This window comes from Xenopus tropicalis, chromosome 4 (assembly GCF_000004195.4).
Source record: "Xenopus tropicalis strain Nigerian chromosome 4, UCB_Xtro_10.0, whole genome shotgun sequence".
NCBI classification, from domain to species: Eukaryota; Metazoa; Chordata; class Amphibia; order Anura; family Pipidae; genus Xenopus; species Xenopus tropicalis.
Window position 1 is genome coordinate 127,081,316 of NC_030680.2, and position 22,458 is coordinate 127,103,773.

At 41.1% G+C, this 22,458-nt stretch overlaps 1 protein-coding gene across 2 annotated transcripts; it reads left to right on the forward strand.

Moving 5' to 3' along the window:
- The first annotated feature begins 2,814 nt into the window (after positions 1 to 2,814).
- Positions 2,815 to 16,996, forward strand: ifrd2 (interferon-related developmental regulator 2). Of its 2 annotated transcripts, XM_031901126.1 has the most exons (13): positions 2,815 to 3,019; positions 3,810 to 3,869; positions 8,469 to 8,585; positions 9,099 to 9,180; positions 9,894 to 10,018; positions 10,402 to 10,559; positions 10,717 to 10,767; positions 10,850 to 11,016; positions 11,462 to 11,567; positions 11,795 to 11,932; positions 12,692 to 12,820; positions 13,280 to 13,375; positions 15,141 to 16,996. In XM_031901126.1, exons 1-13 carry the CDS (start codon positions 2,965 to 2,967, stop codon positions 15,219 to 15,221), a joined length of 1,365 nt encoding a protein of 454 aa, XP_031756986.1. In that variant the 5' UTR covers positions 2,815 to 2,964; the 3' UTR covers positions 15,222 to 16,996. The 2 variants fall into 2 exon arrangements, with proteins under 2 accessions (XP_031756986.1, XP_002935669.1); XM_002935623.5 differs by lacking the exon at positions 3,810 to 3,869 and having other exon boundaries at positions 2,819 to 3,019.
- The last annotated feature ends 5,462 nt before the right edge of the window (positions 16,997 to 22,458 follow it).

Genomic DNA, 22,458 nt, shown 5'->3' on the forward strand with positions numbered 1-22,458 from the left:
AGGGCAGGGAGAGTATGGTACACACAGGCAGCACAGGGCAGGCAGAGTATGGCACACACAGGAAGGGTAGGGCAGGCAGAGTATGGCACACACACAGACAGCATAGGGCAGGTAAAGTATGGCACACCTAGGCAGGGTAGGGCAGGCAGAGTATGGCACACACAGGCAGCATAGGGCAGGCAGAGTGCTGCCTGTGTGTGCCATACTCTGTTTGCCCTATGCTGCTTGTGGGAGGTGAACCTGGCAGGGGTTTGTTGTGGGAGTTTGTTAGCAGTTGGAAATAGCCATTAAATGGTCCCTAAGGTGTGTAATTATGTACTGGGGGTTGCTGTTCTATCCACAGGGGAGGAGGAGGCATATGGAATTTAAGGGTATATCTTAATATGACATAATTCTTTCACAAATGAATGATGGTTGATATCCCCACAGTAAGGACCAAGCATTTGGGATTTTGCTGTGCTACCACCATTGTGATAAAATAGATGTGGTTTGAAGTGGGTGTGGTTTCAAAAAGGGGAGTGGTCAAAACTGGCTTCCATTAGCGGCCCTCCACCATGTATGCTAGAGAAATTCCGGCCCTCGGCACCGCAGAAGTTGGACAGCACTGATCTATTGTTTCCAGAAGGCAGTATTAAGCCCTGCATCACCAGGCACAACTTGATTACCCTAATGGTTTAGGCTGCCTCTGGGCTCAGTGGACTTCTTCTGACAGGACCTTGTTATTTAAATTTGGACCAAAAACATGTCTTCTATGAAATTATGGAAGACGTTGGAGAACACTGGTCTAAAATAGACTTAGCCAAAAGTTAAACTAACAACCCCTCTATCTACCACACAGAGAACCTGTTGCCATCATTTCCTACAATAGTGCCGTATCCCCTTGTATTTTTAGGAGCACGTGTACATAGATCCCCCGACTGACATCTTTAACTCATAGAGAGAGGCTTCATTCCCATTTAGCATAGGTTTTCATATTTATACTACTAATAACAATAATATTACTGCAGATCAGAATAGGTGCCTGGGTGGATGAACACTGCACACATGGGATATGCGTTTCATTCTATATACGTCTGTGCACATGCAAGTGCATTTCGGTAAAAAATCTGAAGTTTTTTCATGATACCTGATGGGAGTTGCACTCAGATAGTAAAAGGGAGTGTAAAAAAGACTCTACAAAACACTCCTAAGCCCAATTACACATGTAAAAGAAATTCTCCAAAACGAATGCTCCCAACTAGCTCTATGTATGAGTTCTTGAACAATCAGAATATCCAAGGCTATTGTGATACTAATATCTACAGTTAGTACTAGTGGTTGTATTTATAGTTTATGTATGTGAGTGTATAGATTGGTAGGTGTGGGTTGTGTGTGCTGGGTTTACTTGGATGGGTTGAACTTGATGGACACTGGTCTTTTTTCAACCCTATGTAACTATGTAACTATGTAAGACAACATCCAACATAGGGATATTACTGTGCAATTTGACCTGGACTACAGCTGCCAGCCAAGGCTGTTTTTTGTTCCTCGGTGGAACTGACGTAATTGCGCAACGTGTTGTGGGTGTCCTCACATCCTTGAGCGTGATGTCACAACCACCCGTGGTGCCAGACAGCTACCCCCCACCTCTGCCACCAGATTTCATAGGGAATGGTCTGAGACAGTGGAAAGGTTTTTTTTTTAATTTTTCTTTTTCACAAAAAATGTTTTATTTACCATATAGGTAAATCATATAGATTGTAAGCTCTACGGGGCAGGGACCTCCTTCCTCGTGTCCTCAACTCTTAACATTGCAGCTGTATTTATCTTGTATTTATTGTTATACTTTGTATTTATCTATTATTATCTTATTAACACCGTTTGTATTAATGTATTCTACTGTACAGCGCTGCGTACATAAGCAGCGCTTTATAAATAAAGATATACACACATATAGGCACCCAAAGGACACCCCGTAAAGCTACTACCCAAGGCACAGGCCCTCAAGTGCCTCTATGGTAAATACAGCCCTGCTCCCAGCATGCTTTATGCCTTTATACGCTGCATTTTCATTAGTTACATTGAGTTTGAAGTCGGAGTGGGGTACAAGGAGCCCACCAAAACACCTGACTGCATGCTCCAAACTATTTTTCTTCTCACTTTCCTTACTTTTTTACTTAATCACTTCTCTTTACATGTTATTGTCAATCCTTTCCTCCATTTCTTCTTTGTTTTCATAGAGATCCTGGTGGGCCAGTCTTACACTGTCAATTTTAAAAAAGGAAAGAGCAAATAACAATTTTAATAAATATTAATATTTAATTTTTAATGTATGGTTTTATTATGGGGGGGGGAAATGGGGTCAGATCATTTTTAATTTCTTTTTAAAGATAAATGGAAATGAAAGCTTCTTATAGTTGAGACGTTATATTCTACCTCTCCAACCTGCCTCAATTCGTTCCTAAGGTTACTGTTACCCTGTTACCAGCCCGGCTCATAAAAATGACGCCTAATGTGGGTCAGCATGAGAGAAATCCGGAAAAGGTGGTTTCCAAAATAAATTACCTCAGAAACAGAAAACTATTGTAATGCCAAGTTAGCAACGTCAAATGGTCATATTATTCTAGTTCTTCTGACATTTCCATTAGAAAGTATTATAATAACTATTTATAGTTTTTTCTTCTTGTCCTGTATATTAATAACTAATGACGAACACACACTTAAAGTAGAAGCTACGTAACAACTTGTTATTTATTGCGAGTATTTTTGGCTCTGGTCTCAGGGCCGCGTTTCTAATATAACCACTGCCCCAGAATGCTTTGCAATAGCTTGTTGCCAGGCGTTCGGCCCACTGCATGCTGGAACTTGTAGTTTATTACGAGCTGGAAGCCAGCCGGCGGCGGAGTCCAACAGACTCCATGTCCCAGGATTCAACAGTTCCGTACGCCTGACCTCTCAGATACACGCTGACAGCAGCTCACAACCATGCCTAGGGCCCGAAGAGGTAACCACTCTGCCAAAAAGGGCGGCGGGAGTCGCGGTAAGAATTATCAGGAGGGGAATAAATGTCATGCTGAATATTGCTCTGTGGGGATTCATTAATAGAATGCTAGCGTATAGGTACAACACTGGGTCTGGGGAAGAGGCTTATTTGTAACTATGCTGGGAGAAGCACTACAGCATGGAGGGAGGAAGTTGGGCTTTTGCTGGGGGATAAACCCGTTTGATGTAGTCAAGCTACTAATGGTAACAGGCTGGGGTTGTGTGTGTGAGCTACAGTCTGTCATCCTAGTAAGGAAGGGGATCTGTTAAAGCTGTAACATAGCACACGTATTATAGTATTAACTGCTGAAGGATTCTGGGATTTGTAGTTCAGGTGGTAAACCACATGCACTAAGGATCCTAGAAGCATATGGTTGCCATTCAGCACTTCTTGTATCTCAATTCCAGGTGTTTAAATATGTATATAAATATATGTTATATAAATATAATACCCCTGCTATATATTTGTGTATGTTGTGAGTTCACATGGACAACTTTGTAGCTGCTACTTCCCCCCCAGAAATGTTTAGACCTCATGCTCCACTTTGGTGCAGATGTGAAGTTATGAGAGTCGCTCTCGGCACCCTGCGTGCTTGGGGCCTGAATAGTCTCTGTATAATATGCTATTTTGTGATTTCAACAAAGTTACCAGTGTGACCTAGCCCATGTGCCTAGATGACTTTTGTTATGGTCTGTTCCTCCCCCTCTACCCCCCTTTCAGCCTTTAGTATTGTGAAATCCTATATTTATCCTCCCCTCCCCCGTTGCTGTGCTGCTACCCCCTGTAGGCTCTCTGAGGCAGGAGCTGCTGCAGCTGAAGGTTTCGGACAGGCTCAACCAGCTGAAAGGTACATAATTGTGCCACCCTCATAGCACGTCTCCACTTCCATTAGTCCCGTGCTGCCTAATTCCATCTCCACCCTGTCAGCTTGGCTTCTCATTATCATTGCAAAGTAACTCGCTTCATTTCCATTCCCTCTCACACTGCTCAGTTTGCCCACTACAGTTTGTTGGCATTAAACTGGGCTCATTCTGAGGAAGTAATGGGCTTGCTGCAGTCTTGTCCTTGCATGCCACTTACACCCACCGCCATCTTGTCACTGGCATTGCATCTGTGACCTAAGGCTGATGCCACATGTGGTGTTTTTATGCTGCGTATTTTCTAATTCTCTCGGCTGCTGAAAAACGCATGATAACATCATCCATAGAAATAACTTGAAAAAACTCGAAGCAAACCACACAATGCGTAAATACGGTAGAAAACGCCTTACCACGGATTTTTCAAGCGTTTGCCGAAATACGCCAGTATTTGCACAGCAAGCTATTCCTATGTATACACAAAGGCAGCTGCCAGACCTAGCGGAAATACACGGCATTTTTTACTAGTTCGCACTATTAGCACCATGGAAATGGGATTTGCTGCTTCACCAGTACTAGGCTGAAAAACGCCATAGTCAGGGGCTGTGTGGCTTGTGCAGCATTTGCAGGCTGAGAAAATACGCAGCATAAAAACGCCACGTGTGGCATCAGCCTAAGGTTTCACCTGTAAGCAAACAATGAACAATATAGGCAGGGAGCTCACTTATACTGTACATAAGATATTGGAACTAAATACGGTTACTGATGAGCAGAATTTGGTGCAGTGGTGCCAGCATTAGGGGCTGCTCTATCAGTCGTAGGCAAAGGGGACAGCTCCATCTGGCAAAATGGCAAATCAGTAGGAATTGGGTCTGAGTGAGCCATTCTCAAGGCAGCTGTGGGATACATTACATGGCTTCAGGCCCCAACTGGCAATCTGTGGGTTCTGGCAAATGCGGTCACTGTTGGGCTGGGGGGGGGTGGTGGTGTTTGGGCCTCTGTGTACTTGAATGCCAGGGCCTATTTTGAATTTCAGTCCAGGCCTGCATGCCTGCATGCTCCTTTGGTGAGGTTTCTAAACGACAAGATCTTTTCCTCGATATTCCCACCCTGCATGGGCGATATCGTTTTAATGTGATTGTTTGGCCCTAGGGTGAAATAGTCACATTACAATGAAGGGGATACCATAAGTTGGAGTGAGGATGGCATCAATGAGCCAATGTGGTCCTCAATCCAACAGAAAAATCAAGTTTGCCCGATCAACATCTGGCCGATTACTGGCTATGTATCAGTTGCGGAGGCCTGTCAGATGGGCCCATACATGGACAGATAATCTGCCGAATCTTCCCATGTATGGCCACCTTTAGTCACATCCAGGGGCATAACTACAGAGGAAGCAGACCCTGTGGTTGCAGTGGGCCCAGCAAGGCTCTAATTAATAAGTTATTCCAATATATCAAATGGTCAACTTAGCAATGTTTTGGGGGCCTTTATTGCATTTTCCTGTGGGGCCCAGTAACCTCTAGTTACACTACTGGTCACATACACTTTCCGTGTGAGTGTTGGTCCATTTATAGTAGGACAGTGTCACCAACATCTGAGGCCTTAGGCCTGGGGTGCAGGAAAGTGTGTGTGCCTGAAATAGGGGTTCACTAATAATACTTATGCGGGTCATGGAATTCCCAGGTAACTTCATATTTAACATGGGTATGTTATTAATACACAAGTTTGAGTGAGTCATGTCATAGAATTATTGCATCACTAGACACTGATTAGAACTGATGACATCACTAAGCACCATTTCTAAGGATATAATTTACAGGATATATATATATGTATACTTTCCCATCATCTATGGAAAGCTAAAATTTGCATCATATTAGCTTTGCATCTAAATTCTCTATATTAGACAGATGGTGAATTTGAAAGGCCATAATTAATTATAATTGCACAGTCTGTATCACAGGATTTTTTATCCCATTTGTAATTTGCAGAATTATCTACAATTAGAGGTAATCATTTTATTAAAAGTATATTAGCAGTCCTAAACATTTGGATAGTGCTGTCAAAAAACAATTATGGTTTGCAAGCATTTTCAGGTCGATGTCCACCCCATGTGACCAGGGACAGGCGGATGCCATACATGTCATTATGGAATCAGATGTCATTGCTGTTTTCTCTTAGGCAGATTTGTTCATATGACATTGTCTCTGAAGCAAGGAAACGGGGATTATTTGCATTTAGTGCCTTAAAGGAACAGTAACACCAAAAAATTAAAGAGTTTTAAAGTAAATGAAATATAATGCACTGTTGCCCTGCACTGGTAAAAGTTGTGTGTTTGCTACAGTAACACTACTATGATTTATATATAATAAGCTGCTGTGTAGCCATGGGGGCAGCCATTCAAGCTGGAAAAAAAGGAGAAAAGGCACAGGTTACATAGCAGATAACTGATAAGTTCTGTAGAAAACAATAGTGTTTTATCTGTTATCTGCTAAGTGCCTGTGCCTTTTCTCCTTTGAATGGCTGCCTCCATGGCTAACACAGCTGCATTCTTTATATAAACCATAGTAGTGTTTCTGAGGCAAAACACCAGTTGTACCAGTGCAGGGCAGCAGTACATTATATTGGAATTTCTTTCATACACTTGAATTTTTTGGTGTTACTGTTCCTTTAAGCACTTCTATTGTAGCCTTTACTGTAAACTGGAAGTGCCATGCAGAACACCTTGTTATCTTTGTTTTTGCTGATTCTTTTTGATTGGCTGCAGCATGGGGCACTTTATTTTTTTTGTTTTGTTTGTTCCCCTTTTGTTTTGCATGAAAACGGGGGATTTAGGTTTTAGACTATAACAGGTTAAAAATGTCCATCTTCATTTTTTTCAGTGGACCTTCACCTCAGTAGCTGGGGTAGCAGGGCCCTGCCTCTGTCCAACCCCCTATACTGGTAAGTAGTATAAGGGGTTGCATAAGATAGGGAGGCAGTTATTTCCGAATAGTTTTTAAGAGAAGGAAAGTTAAAATAGCTGGGGTGTCAAATGTTAGGGAACCCCCCCCCGTGATTGTAATAGCTTACCTGACACCCCCGGGGTTCATGCAGGCGAGCGATCCTCTTCCTTCCTCTCCTTTTGCTGCGATCCCGGGAGCCCACACATGCGCAGTAGAGTCAAAAAGCACATTTTTGGGCAAAATGCAGCGTTTCACTCTTTTGTGCATGAGCGGCCAGTGCAAAGAAAGAAGATGGAAGAGGATTGGTTGCCTGCAGGTACCCCAGGTAGCCTCAAGCTCACTAGGGTTGAAATGATATTACATATTAATGACCCATTTGTCCACAATAAAGAGTTGCCCCTTATGGCTACTGATGGCTATAAAATTCCTTGGAAGGCCACCTCCATCCCACAGGGTTCCAGCCATATATTCGAAAATGGAGAGGGATGGCTTGCATGTCTGTAAGACAGATTAGGACAGCAAGCAGTAGAACAGGTAGAGCTGGGTAATTGCCTCTGGCTGGATAGGACATTGGGGACATTGCAGTGTCATAGCAAAATATGAAATACCTTGCTACGTATGGAGACAAAAACTTGTACCTTGATGTGATTCAAATTATGGAAAGATCCATTGTCCAGAAAACCCCCAGGTCCCAAGCATTTTGGAAAACAGGTCCCATACCTGTACAGTAGTGATGTGTGGGCTGGCCCGATACCCGCAGGTGGGGCAGTTTCGGTTGACCTCGGCAAACCATTTGTGGGTCACGGGTGGGTTTGGGTTAAGCTTTTCCGTCTGCTCTCCCTGCCCCAGGTACCTGTATACTACTTAATTGTCCAAATGAATCACTCGTTGGGGTAGTATAATAAACATCAAAACAAAGCTTGCACCCAGTCTGGTAACCCATAGCTTTTTCACTGATGAAGAGGGCTTGGAGCCTTTGAAACAACTGGCTTTTTCATGTGAACTCCGCAATAAAAGACTTGGCCGTATTTATTACACCATTTGAAATTGTCTGTGTGCGTCCTTCCTATTTTTTTCTTTGATTACTTGCACAGAGCCTGGTGCCCTCGGAGGACTGCACCAGCAAATAACCTATAAGTACTTCATAAAGTAGCCATGAGTGAATGGACTTTTACTTATTTGATAACGCATAGCGACCTTCCAGCAGGTGGAATTTGTTTGACAGTTAATTTGTGATTGGTTGCTATGGGTTGCTAGACTTGGCACAAACCTAAATCATTACATAAATATGAATTCTAAAATATATGTGTGTGTGTCCTGGAGTTGAAAGCTTTTGGGGAACAAACCAGTTTAATTTTATTTGCATTTTCACCCATTTCTAACATTTTCTATTAATGCATGTATTACATTATGAGTGAAGGCCTACCGCTGTTGTACATTTTTAACCATTCCCTTATTGTAGGAGAGGGCGGCTCACTCTTAAATGAATAATAATGCTTTCATATTGCTATTTGGCTTTGCACCCAGTGTGTCATTCTGAGTCTAACTACACCTCCAGCCATACTGTTCTATTCATTGAGTGTAGTAACTGCAAAGGATTCTGAGGATGTCTTCATTCCCTGGCCTGATTCTGTATTTCAGGCTCTCGCAATGGGACCCGCGGAGATTCTGAGGCCAGTGAAGATGAAGCAGCCAGTGACGTCCTTAGTCACTGTAGCAGTGCCAGCGAAACCGTCAGCGTGGCAGAGGAAGGGACAGGTAACGTACAGATCAATATATGTACATTATACAGCGCTGTATGACATGTATTATAAATAAAAGGGCCTGGAACAGCCATTACTAAATATTCTATTCTGCCCCCTGTGTATCATTTCACACCTTTATTGATATGCGCATGTGAGTTCTCAAACAGCCCCTGTATATAGAGATTCTGGCAGACAAAGGTCACTCATACCTCAGAGTTTCATGCAGGTCTGGACTAGAATTCAAAATAGGCTCTGGCATTCCAAGTACACAGAGGCCCAAACAGCCCCCACCAGCCCAATAAATAGTGGCCGACAGCAGCCCCTCTGGCATTTGCCAGAATCCACAAATTGCCAGTCCGAGCCTGATTCCATGACCTTTATAAAAGCACTCTGCTTACTTATGGAACTCCTTAATATCCTTATGTTTCACAGTTGAGTAAATTTTCTTATGTTTTTTTTTTACATATTTGTATTGGACATTTTGATATCAGTGCTGTATTGTGAGTGTGTCTTTGGCTCCCTGCAGGCAATGAGGTGGATTATCAGGCCCAACTGGAACAGCGTCTGGACAAGCTGAAAGAGGATATAGAAAATGTGATGGATAAAAGGTAAGAGCAGTGTGATCAGGAATGAGGTTCTTCATGAGTATTACAAAGGTACTGCTGTTATACAGAGCACCACTGCTTGTGACTCCAAAGTGTATTGTAGTTCAGCAACAGAGGGAGGCCCTGGCAAAAAGATCTGGCTCTGAAAAAGTTGTTAATGCTTTTTGGCTGTCTGCCCTCCTACTATATGGAAATGATCTTATGCAAACTCATTAAATAAGGTGCATTTGGATATGTACCCAGGGCCACCATCAGGAGGGCACAGATGTACTGGGCCTGGAGGGTTTTTGGTCTTTAGAGGGGCCTAGCTGTGCTGCACTTACTTGTTTAGCTGGGCCTCCCTGCTGTCAGTGGGCTGGAGACTTTGAAAGGGCTCAGGTGCCTGCATAGTTTTTCCCATACACAGCTTTCCCTACACTCCATTTGTCACAGAAGTCAAGTCCCGGTAAATCCACATGGGTATTGGATGGGCTATCAAATCCCTGTGTGGCTCACTTTCAGCTACAAATGAACAGCGCAGAAAGCCATGTAGGGGACAGAACATGCAGCAGATGACCTCCTTGCCCTTCCTTCCCAAGTCTGCACTCAGTGCAACACCCAGTTAACTAAGTTTTTAGCACATTAGTTGGTTGGATTAATGGGAATATAGTTGTTTGGTATAGGTGCAACTTTGTCCTGCAGACTCCAGGTCTCACTACTGTTTTCTTCCCTTGCAGTGTGAAGACACGATTAGCTGCACTAGGGAATTTGCGGCTTGCTCTGTCTTCACAGGTCCTTGCAGACTTCTTGGTAGAGAGACGAATCACCCTCGCGGAGGCACTGGAACGCTGCCTGAAGAAAGGTAAACCCTTAACAAACACTGTTCTTCAATTCTGGAAACATAAAGTGTACAGTATACGGGCAATTCTCCATGTGTATTCTCTGTGTATTTTGGTTCTGTGTTGAGTTAGCCAAACTTTCATAAAGACGTAGGAAAATCCATAAGTGCCTGGGCTCTGATTATGGACACAAAGTAAGCCTGGTTTTCCTAAAGGAGCAGGGGTAGTCAGTTGCTGGCTGAGCTTTAGTTATATGCACAGGGTAAGCTGGTTTTCCTAAAGTTGGGTTCTGGCTATGGTCATGCGTGGTAATATTTTAAACATATCAGACATTCACATCTCATCACATCACACTCCCATTCCAAGCCAAAAAAACGTAAAAAATGTACTTTGTGTTATTTTGCAGGGAAGGAAGAGGAGCAGACAGTGGCTGCCATTGTACTGTCCCTTCTGTGTATACAACTAGGTTGTGGTGCAGAAGGAGAGGAGCTGTTCCGCTGCGTAAAGCCAGTACTTACAAATCTAGTTACTGACTCCAGTGCTGGATTATCTGCCCGTCAGAGTGTGAGTACCATTAAATGTCCTTCCTGAGCCAAAATGGGTTGGCAACCTAGGGAACAGATTCTAGGCCCTTACATTGGCCCATTATCTCCCCGATGTTAGTGGCACATCAGTGTTGTTTTTTCATTCGGCTTCTGAAATTATTTTTATTTTCTTGCAGTGCGCCACCTGCCTGGGACTGTGCTGTTACATTGCTGCTGAGGATGTGGAGGTAAGTAGCTAATTATATTATGTATTATAATAATATTTTGTGCTGCTGATGTACAGCCACTCATTTTGTCCTTTATGCTCAGGACCTGATTTCTACCGTTTGCTGCCTGGAGGGAATTTTTACTTCCTGTTATTCCAACTGCAGTGCACCCAGTCCTGCCCTGCAAGGCCTCCTCTGCTGTGCCATGCAATCCTGGGCTCTATTGCTCACCATATGCCCAGCCAGCCATGTGCACAAAGTACTGGAGAGGTGAGTATCACAGGAACCGGTCTTTCATGTGCTGTTATTGCTGTTGCCCATGTTTTAGACAGAAACGAATAATACTATTGATAACAATATTTAGTCTTGTGTTCAGAATATTGTAACTAATGTATTGGTAAGATTTGAGATCCCCTAAACATAGTCAACCTCTCACCTTCTTTTATATGTAACACTAGCTGTGACCTCCGTCTGTGCGCTGCATGGTTTGGGTTACTCATTTACTTGACAATCTGAACTGATATTTGTGCTGAAATAGCCATTATATATATGATACTATATGAGCCTGCTTCTTTTCAGGATAGAAGCTGGAATTTTACTCTCTGGGTTTTGTAACTATGTAATATAAAAATATTTTACTGTGGTAGGGCTAGATTGTACTGTTACTTCTGTAGCAATATATTATATATATTTGTCCCTCCTTATTGTTTTGCAGTCACTTACCTCGGTTACCCGGAATTCTGTCCTGTGAAAGTGTAAGCCTGCGTATTGCCTCCGGAGAAAATCTCGCCCTCCTGCATGAGCTGGGTCATGATCTTGATGTAAGAAACCTAAAGATGAACTTACATTAGATTCATTCTTCTTTTTATCACAGTTTGTTTTACTTCTTCCCTCAGTACTCCATACTGTACTTTTGCCATGCCCCCTGCTCCTTTATTCTACTGATGTTTCTCATTTCTCACTTGCCAGTCCCTTCCTTATTCATTGTCTTTCTACCCCTCCTCATCCACCTGTCTCTGGTCTCCTCATGTACCTTGCTCTGCTTCAGGAGGATTTCTTCTATGAAGACACGGATAGCCTTTGTGTGACGTTAAAAGCTTTAGCCACAGACAGCAACAAGTACCGAGCCAAGACTGACCGGCGTAAGCAGCGCTCTATCTTCAGGGACGTATTACACTACATTGAGGTAACTGCTGGTGGTGAATGTATGGATAAGACAGATTTATGGAAAAGACACAAAATTGCTTATTTTTTAATTGTTTTAAGAAACTTGCCATTCCGTTCTACATACATAAGACTGTATAAAAGGGATTGTTCACCTTTGAATTAACCTTTAATACGTTATAGAATGACCTATTCCTGGCAACTTTGCAAATGGTCTTTGTATTTCTTTGCTATAGTTTATTAATTATTTGCTTTTCTTTTCTACATCTTTGCAGCTTTCAAATGGGGGTCGCTAACTTCTGCAGCCCTCGTATATTCATATACTCATATTCCGGTTTCTCATTGAAACCACTGGCTTGTTGCTAAGGTAAACAAGATCTTAGCAACCATATAACTCTTGAAATTTTAAACAGGAGAACTGCTAAATAAGAAGCTAAGTAACTAAAAACAAACACAAGAAATATAAAATGAAAACGTTGCAGATTTTCTCTGATTATCATTTGTCTACATCATACTAAAAGTGAATTTAGGTGACCAACCCCTTTTAAGTTTGTTTAAGCTTTTATAGTTCTGTATGCTACACTGTTAACCTTTATAAAGAATATTATTTTCTAAAAAAGATTAATGATGTGTAATTATGCCAGACAAAATACAAAGGTTGTTCCTTAGGGTGTTGTTGGAGCTGGTTACATTGGTACCAGAAGGTCAGTGTCACTCTCCTGCTTTCTGTTCAGTTTATATACCCTCATCTCTTTCATTCCCTGTGTTCACCTTACTTTAGAACGGTGAGTTCCAGGAGGAAACCATCAAGTTTGGTCTGGAGGTGATGTTCATGGACAGTTGGGCACGCAGGAGAACATATAATGCGTTTAAGGAGATTTTGGGCTCTGGAATAAGACATCATTTACAGGTAATCTTTTTAGTAGAAGAATTGTTGGCTCCCTAGCTCTGTGCCCTGTCTCCTACTTGGGGTAACACAAGGAAATATATACTGTATAATACTTTAATGGCAAAAGACAAATGCTCAAAATCACCTGAACAAACTGATGCACTTTCTTTATCATCTAGAAACACTTTCCCCCAAATGTAATAAAAGGCACTTAGTTTGCCCAGTAGCAGTAACCCATAGCAACCAATAAGATGTTTGCTTTTAAACAGATGATCAGTAAATTCTACATGCTGATTGGGTGCTATAGGTTACTGCTCCTGAGCAAACTTACTGCCTTTTATTACATTGCTATACAGAGTAAATGGGTCTGATTTTGAGCACTTTGTCCCCACCCATAGAGATATCAAATGCTTAGGTGACAAAACTCTTCAAATCATCCTGTGTGCGTTGTCCTTATGGCTTTTCACCATTTAATTTTAGTATAATGAGGTTCTGCGTGAAATCTTCTCCCTTGGTCCTCCCCTGGTTCTGGATGCTGCAACAATCAAGGCCAGTAAAATCTCCCGTGTAGAGAAGGTAAGTCTGAACATGTTGCATCGAATAGAATGTATTTTAGTAAAAATATAGCCTCAGTTTAGTTTGCGTATAAGGGAGCTCCACTGCTAGGCAGGCCCGTATTTATTGACTGCAGTCTCACTTCAGTAGAAATATTCACATGTCGGTCAAGTGTTAATTGGCAGCAGTAATGCCCATTTCTATTGGCAGGTTTACCGGCACGTACAGGGGTAAAGTAAATTGTTTTCTCATTAAGCCAGCCTAGTATTGATCTGCTCTAATAATCCAGGCGTGTATATATTGTTTCTGGGGGTTAAAGTTCACCCTTAAGTTTACCTTTAGTATGTACAATTTAACTTGGTGTTCACAGTTTATTTTGAATGTTTTTAATTATTAATATGTATGTATGTATGTATGTATGTATGTGTGTGTGTGTATGTATGTATATATATATATATATATATATATATATATATATATATATATATATATTAGTGTTAAGCACGTTGCCGAGTAAGTTGATAGGATGGGAAAGATCTTAAGTTTCTAAATGTCTTTCCTAACCAGAAGAACCAGTAGAAAGTGACCAGTAGTTAGCGCTGTTGTAACAAAATGTATTCATATTAACAGTACTTTAACCCTTAATATCATCAATATGATCAGTTAATGGAAACTTCTTGTTGTAGCCCCAGGTGCACGCTGTACCCTCTGCCTGGGTAGGTAGATACAAAATGATGAAAACAGCAGCACACCGGTTATTTTGAAAAAAAAAAAAAAAAAGCCTTTGGCACTTGAGTAAAGTTATCACTTTTTCTAAGTAACCGATGTGTTGCTGTTTTCATCATTTTGTATTAACCCTTAATATGTTGGAATTTATAAAAAATAATGAATGTAAATTGCAAAAGTGCTTAGAATAGTGCTCTTATCAATTTTACGTCAACTTATTTTAAAGGTTTACTTATCCTTTAATGTTTGATTGAACTGTAGATTATAATGAATAATGTACCCCTTAAGCTGGCCACGCACGTGGTGATGTTCGATCGTTGCACGAAAGATCGTTACAACGCTCCACAGACATTCAGGACTGAATTGTCCGATATGGAGGTAGAAACAATAGGATGTCTACCTCCTTCTGTCAATTCAGCCCTGAAGGCAGATTTTGTTCAGGCGCCTTCTATGGCGGCCGATCAAAATCTTTTAACCCACCCGTTCTGAGAGTCGGCCGATATCCGCAGCCTTCTGCGATATGGGTCGCCTCGCAAGTTGCCATACACGCACCAAATATCGTACGAAACGTTTCATACGATGTTATCGGTGCATGTATGGCCAGCTTTACTGTCATTTATGGAGATACTGGCTCGTGCTTTTCGATGGTCATGTAACTTCTTGTTGACTTCTAAAATCTTTTATAAATTATAGTAGGGGGGTATATTATCTGCATATATGTATATATTTCCAGTGACTGAGCCTGTGCTTTAGTGGTCATTCATTTTTTTTGTGTACAAATAGTAACGATATATTGTTTCTAGCTAATGGTTAACTCCAGCATTATTTTGAAATGCATTAATAATACAGGCAGGCAAAGTCAGTGTAATAAATAAATACAGTTAAAAAGCTAAAAGTGACATGAAGGATCTATGATGTAATCATTGATGGTAAAACACAGTCAGGAAATGATAGATCACCTCTTACCTTACAGTGGTTGTGGTGGGTTTAAAGTAATTGCTATGCCCTGTTATCGGACAGTGTGCCCCATACTTATTGCCCTTTTCATTTATTCTTTTAGCACATGTTTAATTCAGCTGCCTTCAAAGCAAGAACGAAAGCCAGGAACAGGGTCCGGGATAAGCGCGCCGATGTCCTGTAACCAGTACCCGATCACCTCCACACCAACCACTGTGACGACCGCCCTCGCTCGCCCGGGGGATCTCTTCTACAGATACGGACTCTTCTTAACCAATCAAAATCCCTTTTGCGCCGGCTCATCCGCCAACCTGCACAGCAACACAGGTCTCCCTTTAGAGGTCGATGGCCGTTGAATATGACTGATGCTACGTTGGCATTTGCCGATTTTATTTAGACATTTTTAACCAAAACGAACAGCTGTTTATTGGTCCAAAAGCAGCATTATGACCCCCAAAGGGACAATATAAAAGGATCCTGGATTTTTGCCTGATGTTATTTTTGGACTATCAGCCTGGGAACTTTACTAAAGGTTATGTGATCCTTAAGGACACAACACTTAAAATGACAAGCAGGGAAACAATACCCAGTCGGCATATTTGGTTTCCCAGCATACAGAGATATCTCCATTTAAACCTATAAAATATCAGATGAAATTGATTTTAGTATTTTTGTGAAGGATGCTGCTTAGCGTTATTACTTGACCACTGTCTAAATGAATTCCTTCTGCCAGAGTCAGGGGGTTGGTGGAGCAGATATGACACAGAACTGGGTAACTGAGCCCTCTATCCGCTGATCGATCCTTGCGATTGGATTTGGCAGTTCTTTCTCAGCGTGGGCCTTACAGGATCTTACATGCCCCGGTAATGTTGTTACATGCACCTCTAACATGGGATCACACCAGATCTGGTACATGACCACTGTCTGATAATCATGTCAGACCACAGTGATCTCTGGATTTGAGGAGCACTGATGTTGACCAATTGCATTGGACTGTGTAATCGGGGGATATGTCAATGTTGGTCATATTTGAGGTGCTTAAATGAACATTATTTGCATCATATTGATATTTTTTTAACTTTATACTTTGGTCTTTTAATGTTGCATATTTGCACCATGAATGTAGCAACAAAGCCAGTTGTTCCTGGCCTACATGTGTAATGCAAGAACAAACCTGTGCGCATAGGAACTTGCATGGTATGTGCAGTATCTGGTATACCATAATGGTCTTTATAGAAAATAAGTGGGATTTCATTGCCGGAATAGGTGCTAAAGTGTACTAGCCCTGTAACCAATAGCAACCAGACATTTGTTTCTGTTGTCTAACTAACACTAGATTGATGAACGTTAATGTCTGGTTTCTATGAGTTAGTGTGCTGCTGCATTTTAGCTTCTGTGTTAGTAAATAAGCCCAGTGAAATCCTTAATGTTTATTGCCATTACTTTAACGCCATATAACAGATTTTCCAGCCTATGGCTGCAAGGGACACTGGGTGTATCAGTTGCACACCCCTGGTCAGACTTCCTATATCCGTCATCATACCATTCTTTAAAGCATAAGTAAATAATGAAAAAAAAATATTAATGTAAATTGCAAAAGTGCTTAGAATAGTACTCTCGTCCATTTTACATTCACTAAAGGTTTACTTATCCTATAAACTACCATATAACACCTAGCCGCCACCATCCCCCCTTTTCACTGCAGTGCCTGGGGCAGGTAAAACACTGCCCACTAACCTATTTATATCACAGATGCAACTAAATTATCAGAACATCTATTTATCTCTGGATTTTATACAGTGAATTCTGCTAATATTTTTTTGGGTAAAAGCCAAAACTTAGATAATAAAATTTTTAAAGATTGTTTAGTTTTTTTTTTTTCTTTGCTTTTGTGTCTTGAATGTGCGATAAAGATGATTAGATGCTATTTTGTATTAAATATTCCCATGAAAATGCTAAGAATTCCAAAATTGTAGTTTGTGTGTGTGTCAGCATACGGATTGTCCTGCAGAAATACACATTTACTTATTCATCTCAATATTCATCCAGCTAAATATATCTGGATAAATATATTATACACATACAGGTATAGGACCCATTATCCAGAATGCTTGGGACCAAGGGTATTCCGGATAAGGGGTCTTTCCGTAATTTGGATCTCCATACCTTGTCTACTAAAAAATCAATAAAACATTAATTAAACCCAATAGGATTGTTTTGCCCCCAATAATGATTATTTATATCTTAGTTGGGATCAAGTACAGGTACTGTTTTATTATTACAGAGAGAAGGGAATCATTTAACCATTAAATAAACCCAATAGGGCTGTTCTGCCCCCAATAAGGGGTAATTATATCTTCGTTGGGATGAATTAAAAGGTACTGTTTTATTATTACCGAGAAAAAAAAGGAAAATTCTGAATTATTTGATTAAAATGGAGTCTATGGGAAATGAGCTTTCTGCAATTCGGATAACGGGTTTCCAGATAAGGGATCCCATACCTGTAAATACTTTGCCCATTTAAAGGGGTAGTTCAACTGTACAATATCTTGTAGCATAATACAGAAAGTGATAGTATTCCAAGACAAGTTGCAGTCAGTCTTCATTTATTTATTTTTAATTATTTTGCTTTTAATTCAGCAGCTCTCCAGTGTTACAATTTAGTAGCTATCTGGTTGCTAGGGTTCCAATTTACCCTAGTAACCAGTCTGGTTTAAATGACAGAAGGTAAATAGGAGATGGCCTGAATAGAAAGATGAGCAATAAAAAGTAACAATAAAATTGTAGGCCAATATAAAGTTAAAGGAAAAGAAATGAATATGTAGTAGTCTGTCACTTCTTGCAGGGGAGGCTTCAGTCAAAAGTAGCGATACTCTCAATACAGTTTCTTTCAGCCAAAAACAGAAGTCATTTCAAAGATTAATTTGCTTATGGAAATTAGGGAATAATATCTAATCAGAAAAAATGCCGTGCCTTTGGCTGTCCAGAGGTAAGTAAGTCGTAATTTTAAGGTTTGAATTTGGTTGAGCCGGGTGCTCTTGTTGGTGTGCCCCCTGTTGGTGAGCGTCCTGTACTTCCAGCCTCTAGACAAATACCCCTTTTCCCCATTTAAAGTTAAACTAAGAGTTACCACTGTTTAGAAACATGCTGAATCCTGAAGGACTTTATAATTCTTCCCCTGAATGTGCATTTATTAAGCAAACAAACCGGTAGGGATTTTCCTGTCTGCAGGCACCAGAACTAACACAGGCGTTCACCTTAGAGTTATCTTTTAGTGTGATGTAGAGTGTGACATTCTGAGGCAACTTGCAATTGGTCTTCATTTTTTTTATTATTTGTGTTTTTTATATTACTTTTTGTTTAGCAACTCTCCAGCAGTTTTCTGGTTGCTAGGGTTTAGATAATCTTAGCAGCCAGGGATTGGTTTGAGTAAGAGACTGATACTTTTTATTTTTTTTCTCCTATAAATATAGAAAAAATAACAGTAATATTGTAGCCTCACAGAGCAATAGTTTTTGGCTGCCGGGGTCAGTGACCCCCCCCCCCCCTCCCATCTGAAAGTTGTAAAGAGTCAGAAGAAAAGGGCACAACACTCAAAAACTATAAGGAATAAATGATTCACCGAATCCAGTATTCGCTTCAAGATTCAGTCTTTTTAAGCTGGATTCAGATTCAGCTAAATCCTAAATAGTGGATTCAGTGCATCCCTAATAATAAAGACCAATTGAAAAGCTGCTTAGAACTGACCATTCTATAACATACTAAAAGGAAAAATCATGAAAAATGTGTTTATACTATTGAAAATATAAAGTCTAGACAAACATTGTGACAGTTTATTGATTGCTTTTGAAAAGTTTGCACTGTTACAAAGTTATGACAAATTATTGAAGCAGCCTCCCATCCCCCACCCCCCAGAATCTCTATCTCCCTGGTCTGTGTCCGTGATGCACAAATGTGTGAGTGACAGAGCAGAGTGAAAGCTGATTTGCTGTGGCTTGTCACAAGGCCACGCCCCTCAGCAGCATTAAAGGAATGGAGCCGGGCTGGGTGCTGATGAAGCTGCATTTGTACATATAACAGTAAAGCATCTTGGTTATACCCACATATACACAGGACTTCAGGCCCCTTTGCATTTGGGTTTTGTGCTGCTCCCCAGCAGGCTTAGATCCACTGCCAGTCACCCTCCTGCAATTTCCCCTTTAAAAAAAAAATGGGACTTCTGCTTCAAAAACAGGGAGAGAAAAGAGAGGTAGTGAAAAAGGTTAAAGCCAGTCAGTCTGAAGCATTAGATCTTAAAGGTAAACAGTAACACCAAAACATAAGAATGTATCAAAGTAATTAAAATATAACATACTGTTGCCCTGCACTGGTAAAAGTTATGTGTTTGCTTCAGAAACCCTACTATAGTTTATATAAACAAAGCTGCCATGGGGGTAGCCATTCAAGCTGAAATAAGGCTAAATGGCACAGGCTACATAGCAGATAACAAGCTCTGTAAGACACCATTGTATTCTACAGAAGATATCTGTTATCTGCTATGTAACCTTTGTTTTTTTTTCCCCTGCTTGAATATCTGCCCCCATGGCTACACAGCAGATTTGTTTATATAAACTAAAGTAATCTTTCTGAAGCAAACACATAACTTTTACCAGCACAGGGAAACACTACTTTATATTTTAATAACTTTGACACACTTTTGTTTTTTGGTGTTACTGTTTCTTTAAAGGGGACCTGTCACCTGTATAATAAGTCCTATTCAAACTAAACATGACACCCTTTTTTTAAATGAAGACACCCATAACTGTTATAAAGTAACTTAAAAATCTGAGCTGTCAATCATGCTTTGCCTTCCCCTATGTCTCAGGCAGTTACTTTCACTTTCTATTTTGCACTTCCTAGATGTCATTGCACTCCTCACATATCTCATTGCTCCTCATTGCCTATAATTGTGTATCCTGTGTATGGGCATTGGGTCCTCCCCTTTGTGGCACATACACAAGATGATGCCGAGCTTGTCCAAAACTGAAAAAAATAATATTTATGTAATGTAAATAGTGTATGTTAATTTTATTTTGCCTGCCTAGCACAATAGAATAGAATTTGGAATGATTTCTTAGGCAAGGCTCAAACTGCATTTCTTTATATTTCCGTTAGACAGGTGCAAAGGGAAATGCACGAAGGTGACTGTGGAAGGGGAATAACTGGAATATGTGAGCATTTTGCCCATCTTTATCCCTATACGCCTGTGTTATTTCATCGTTTACAAATTGTTCATGGGAAAGTGCAGTGTGCCAGTGAGTATTTTTAGCCGGGGGTGTTATCTGATGGGCAGGATAGAGAAAAGAGGGATGGAAGAGAAGGTTCCAGCCCGTGTCTCACACAATAGCACTGGGATCATTTACTTGCTCACTGGTCCTTTCCCCTTAGTACATTGCCTGATAGCACTCTCCTCAGCTATTTATATCTCACATTCCTCCAATCCCTATTTTAGTCATTCCTGGTCTTGCCCTCGTCCCTGCCGCACTCATACACTAAGCATCTCTGTCATCCTGCCACGTCTCTCCACACACTGTACAGCCCTTTGTCTCTCACCGTACTCTCTTATTGTTATTTCTCTCCCCAACATCTTATTCACTAGCACTCTCGCTTTCAGGCCTTTCTATTTTACAGGTCTCCAGCTTTCCCATTGCCAGTCCCATGCTTAATTCAAGTAAAGTCACAAAGGCCCATGTCCACCTGTTATCTGTGGACTCCATCAATGACCTGCACGGTGTATCAGTGGATGTGGAGCCTCAGCTTAGACACAATGGTAAGTGACTGTCAAGGCCAAAATTAATCAGCTGGGTAGCACAGGGCAATGGCTTTACAGGACTCTACGGCAGTGGTTCCTAAGCTGTGGGGCTGTGCCCCCTAAGGGAGTCTATAGCAGTGGCTTGGGGGGGGGGGGGGGGTTAGCCTGAAGTAAAGGTCTCTTGGAGTAAGAGAGAATGCCTATTTACTCGCTAGATAAAGCTAAAAACCCAACTTGGTGTGGGTGACATTTGGGGCAGACGCTTACTTGCTGAGCTGTATGTTATTGGAATTGTGGCTGAATAACTTATATATTGATGTTCTCCCACATCTGGAACACTAGGAATTAAAGGAGAAGGAAACCAATATCTTATTGATTCAATTCGCTGAGGGATGCCTACGTTTTTTCCCCAGACTGGTGCTCAGATATGGAGGTAGACACAATAGGAATTCTACCTCTACCTGACCATTCATCCCTAAATGCACGTTTTTGCTCAGGCGTTTCAAGGGTGCCCAATCAAAATCTTTTGTCCAACCTCATCAACGAGGCAACCAATATTCAAGGCTTTTGCGATATTAGTCGTATCATTGATCACCCTACACGCACAAGGTTTTGTGTGATAATGTTGGTGCATGTATGGCCAGCTTTAGGCTAATGTCCTGCGGAGTGACCCATGATAGATTTCTGCTAATGTCCCACAGAACAAATTATTCACCCTCGATTAAGAGCAGAGATCTATCATGGGCGACTCACTCCGTGGGACATTAGCCTAAAGCTGACTAAAACGTGATACCCACCTAATCAAATGTATAAGATTTCTACTTTTGTTTGTCACTTTTAGCATCTCTCCATTGTGATCCCTGCTTGGTATCTCAGCCCCTTACCAAAGGCAGCCATCCTGGTAATGAGCCGACTCCTTCTATCACCGCCTCTGAAAACCACCACCAAGTGGGCTGCAACCCACCCTTCTACTTTATAGGCTGTGTCATACTGATCATCATGGTGCTCACATGTCTGGCATCACTTGCATTGTTATTGTACATCTGCGGTGAGTACCGATACCAAACAATGAATATTTGCCTTCAAAAAACTGCGAAGTAGCCAATAGAGAATGGGATAAGGGTGGAGAAAGTCTAGTGGAGGATGCGGATGGCTTAAAGGATGATGCAAAGAAATGTCATGTCTTACTGCATCAACTCTGACTTAAAGTAGGCACTAATATCTTTGTTAAGGATATAGGTGGAGGGAGCGGTGTAGCTGACAGTTTAGCTATTGGACATAGTCTTTTAGTTTTATTGGAGACTGACTGGCAGGAGCTAGTTCAGGGCACTCGAGCTGCATCAAGCAGATATCGCTACAATAACAGAGCTGTGACAGGATAGATAGTGGAATATTTAGGTCCATTCATTTGTTAAAGAGCCCCACACATCACAGAAACCCCTAATATACCATATATAATCTGATCCCTTGAAAAGCATGAAAAAACATTTTTTTTGCTGAAATCCAGATGCAATTATGCATTATTTGACAAAAACATTGATGTTACAAATTGTAACAATTTCTCCACAACTTACAGACAGCATACAGGAACTACATATCCCACAATTCATTGCACTGTGACGTTCCTTTT

Bases quoted from the DNA above. Each gene is read 5' to 3' on its own strand.
- ifrd2 (XM_031901126.1), top strand. From the start codon at position 2,965: ATGCCTAGGGCCCGAAGAGGTAACCACTCTGCCAAAAAGGGCGGCGGG. The intron at 10,768-10,849 runs GTAAGTAGCTAA...CTTTATGCTCAG, and splicing joins TTGCTGCTGAGGATGTGGAG to GACCTGATTTCTACCGTTTG. The intron at 11,568-11,794 runs GTAAGAAACCTA...GCTCTGCTTCAG, and splicing joins AGCTGGGTCATGATCTTGAT to GAGGATTTCTTCTATGAAGA.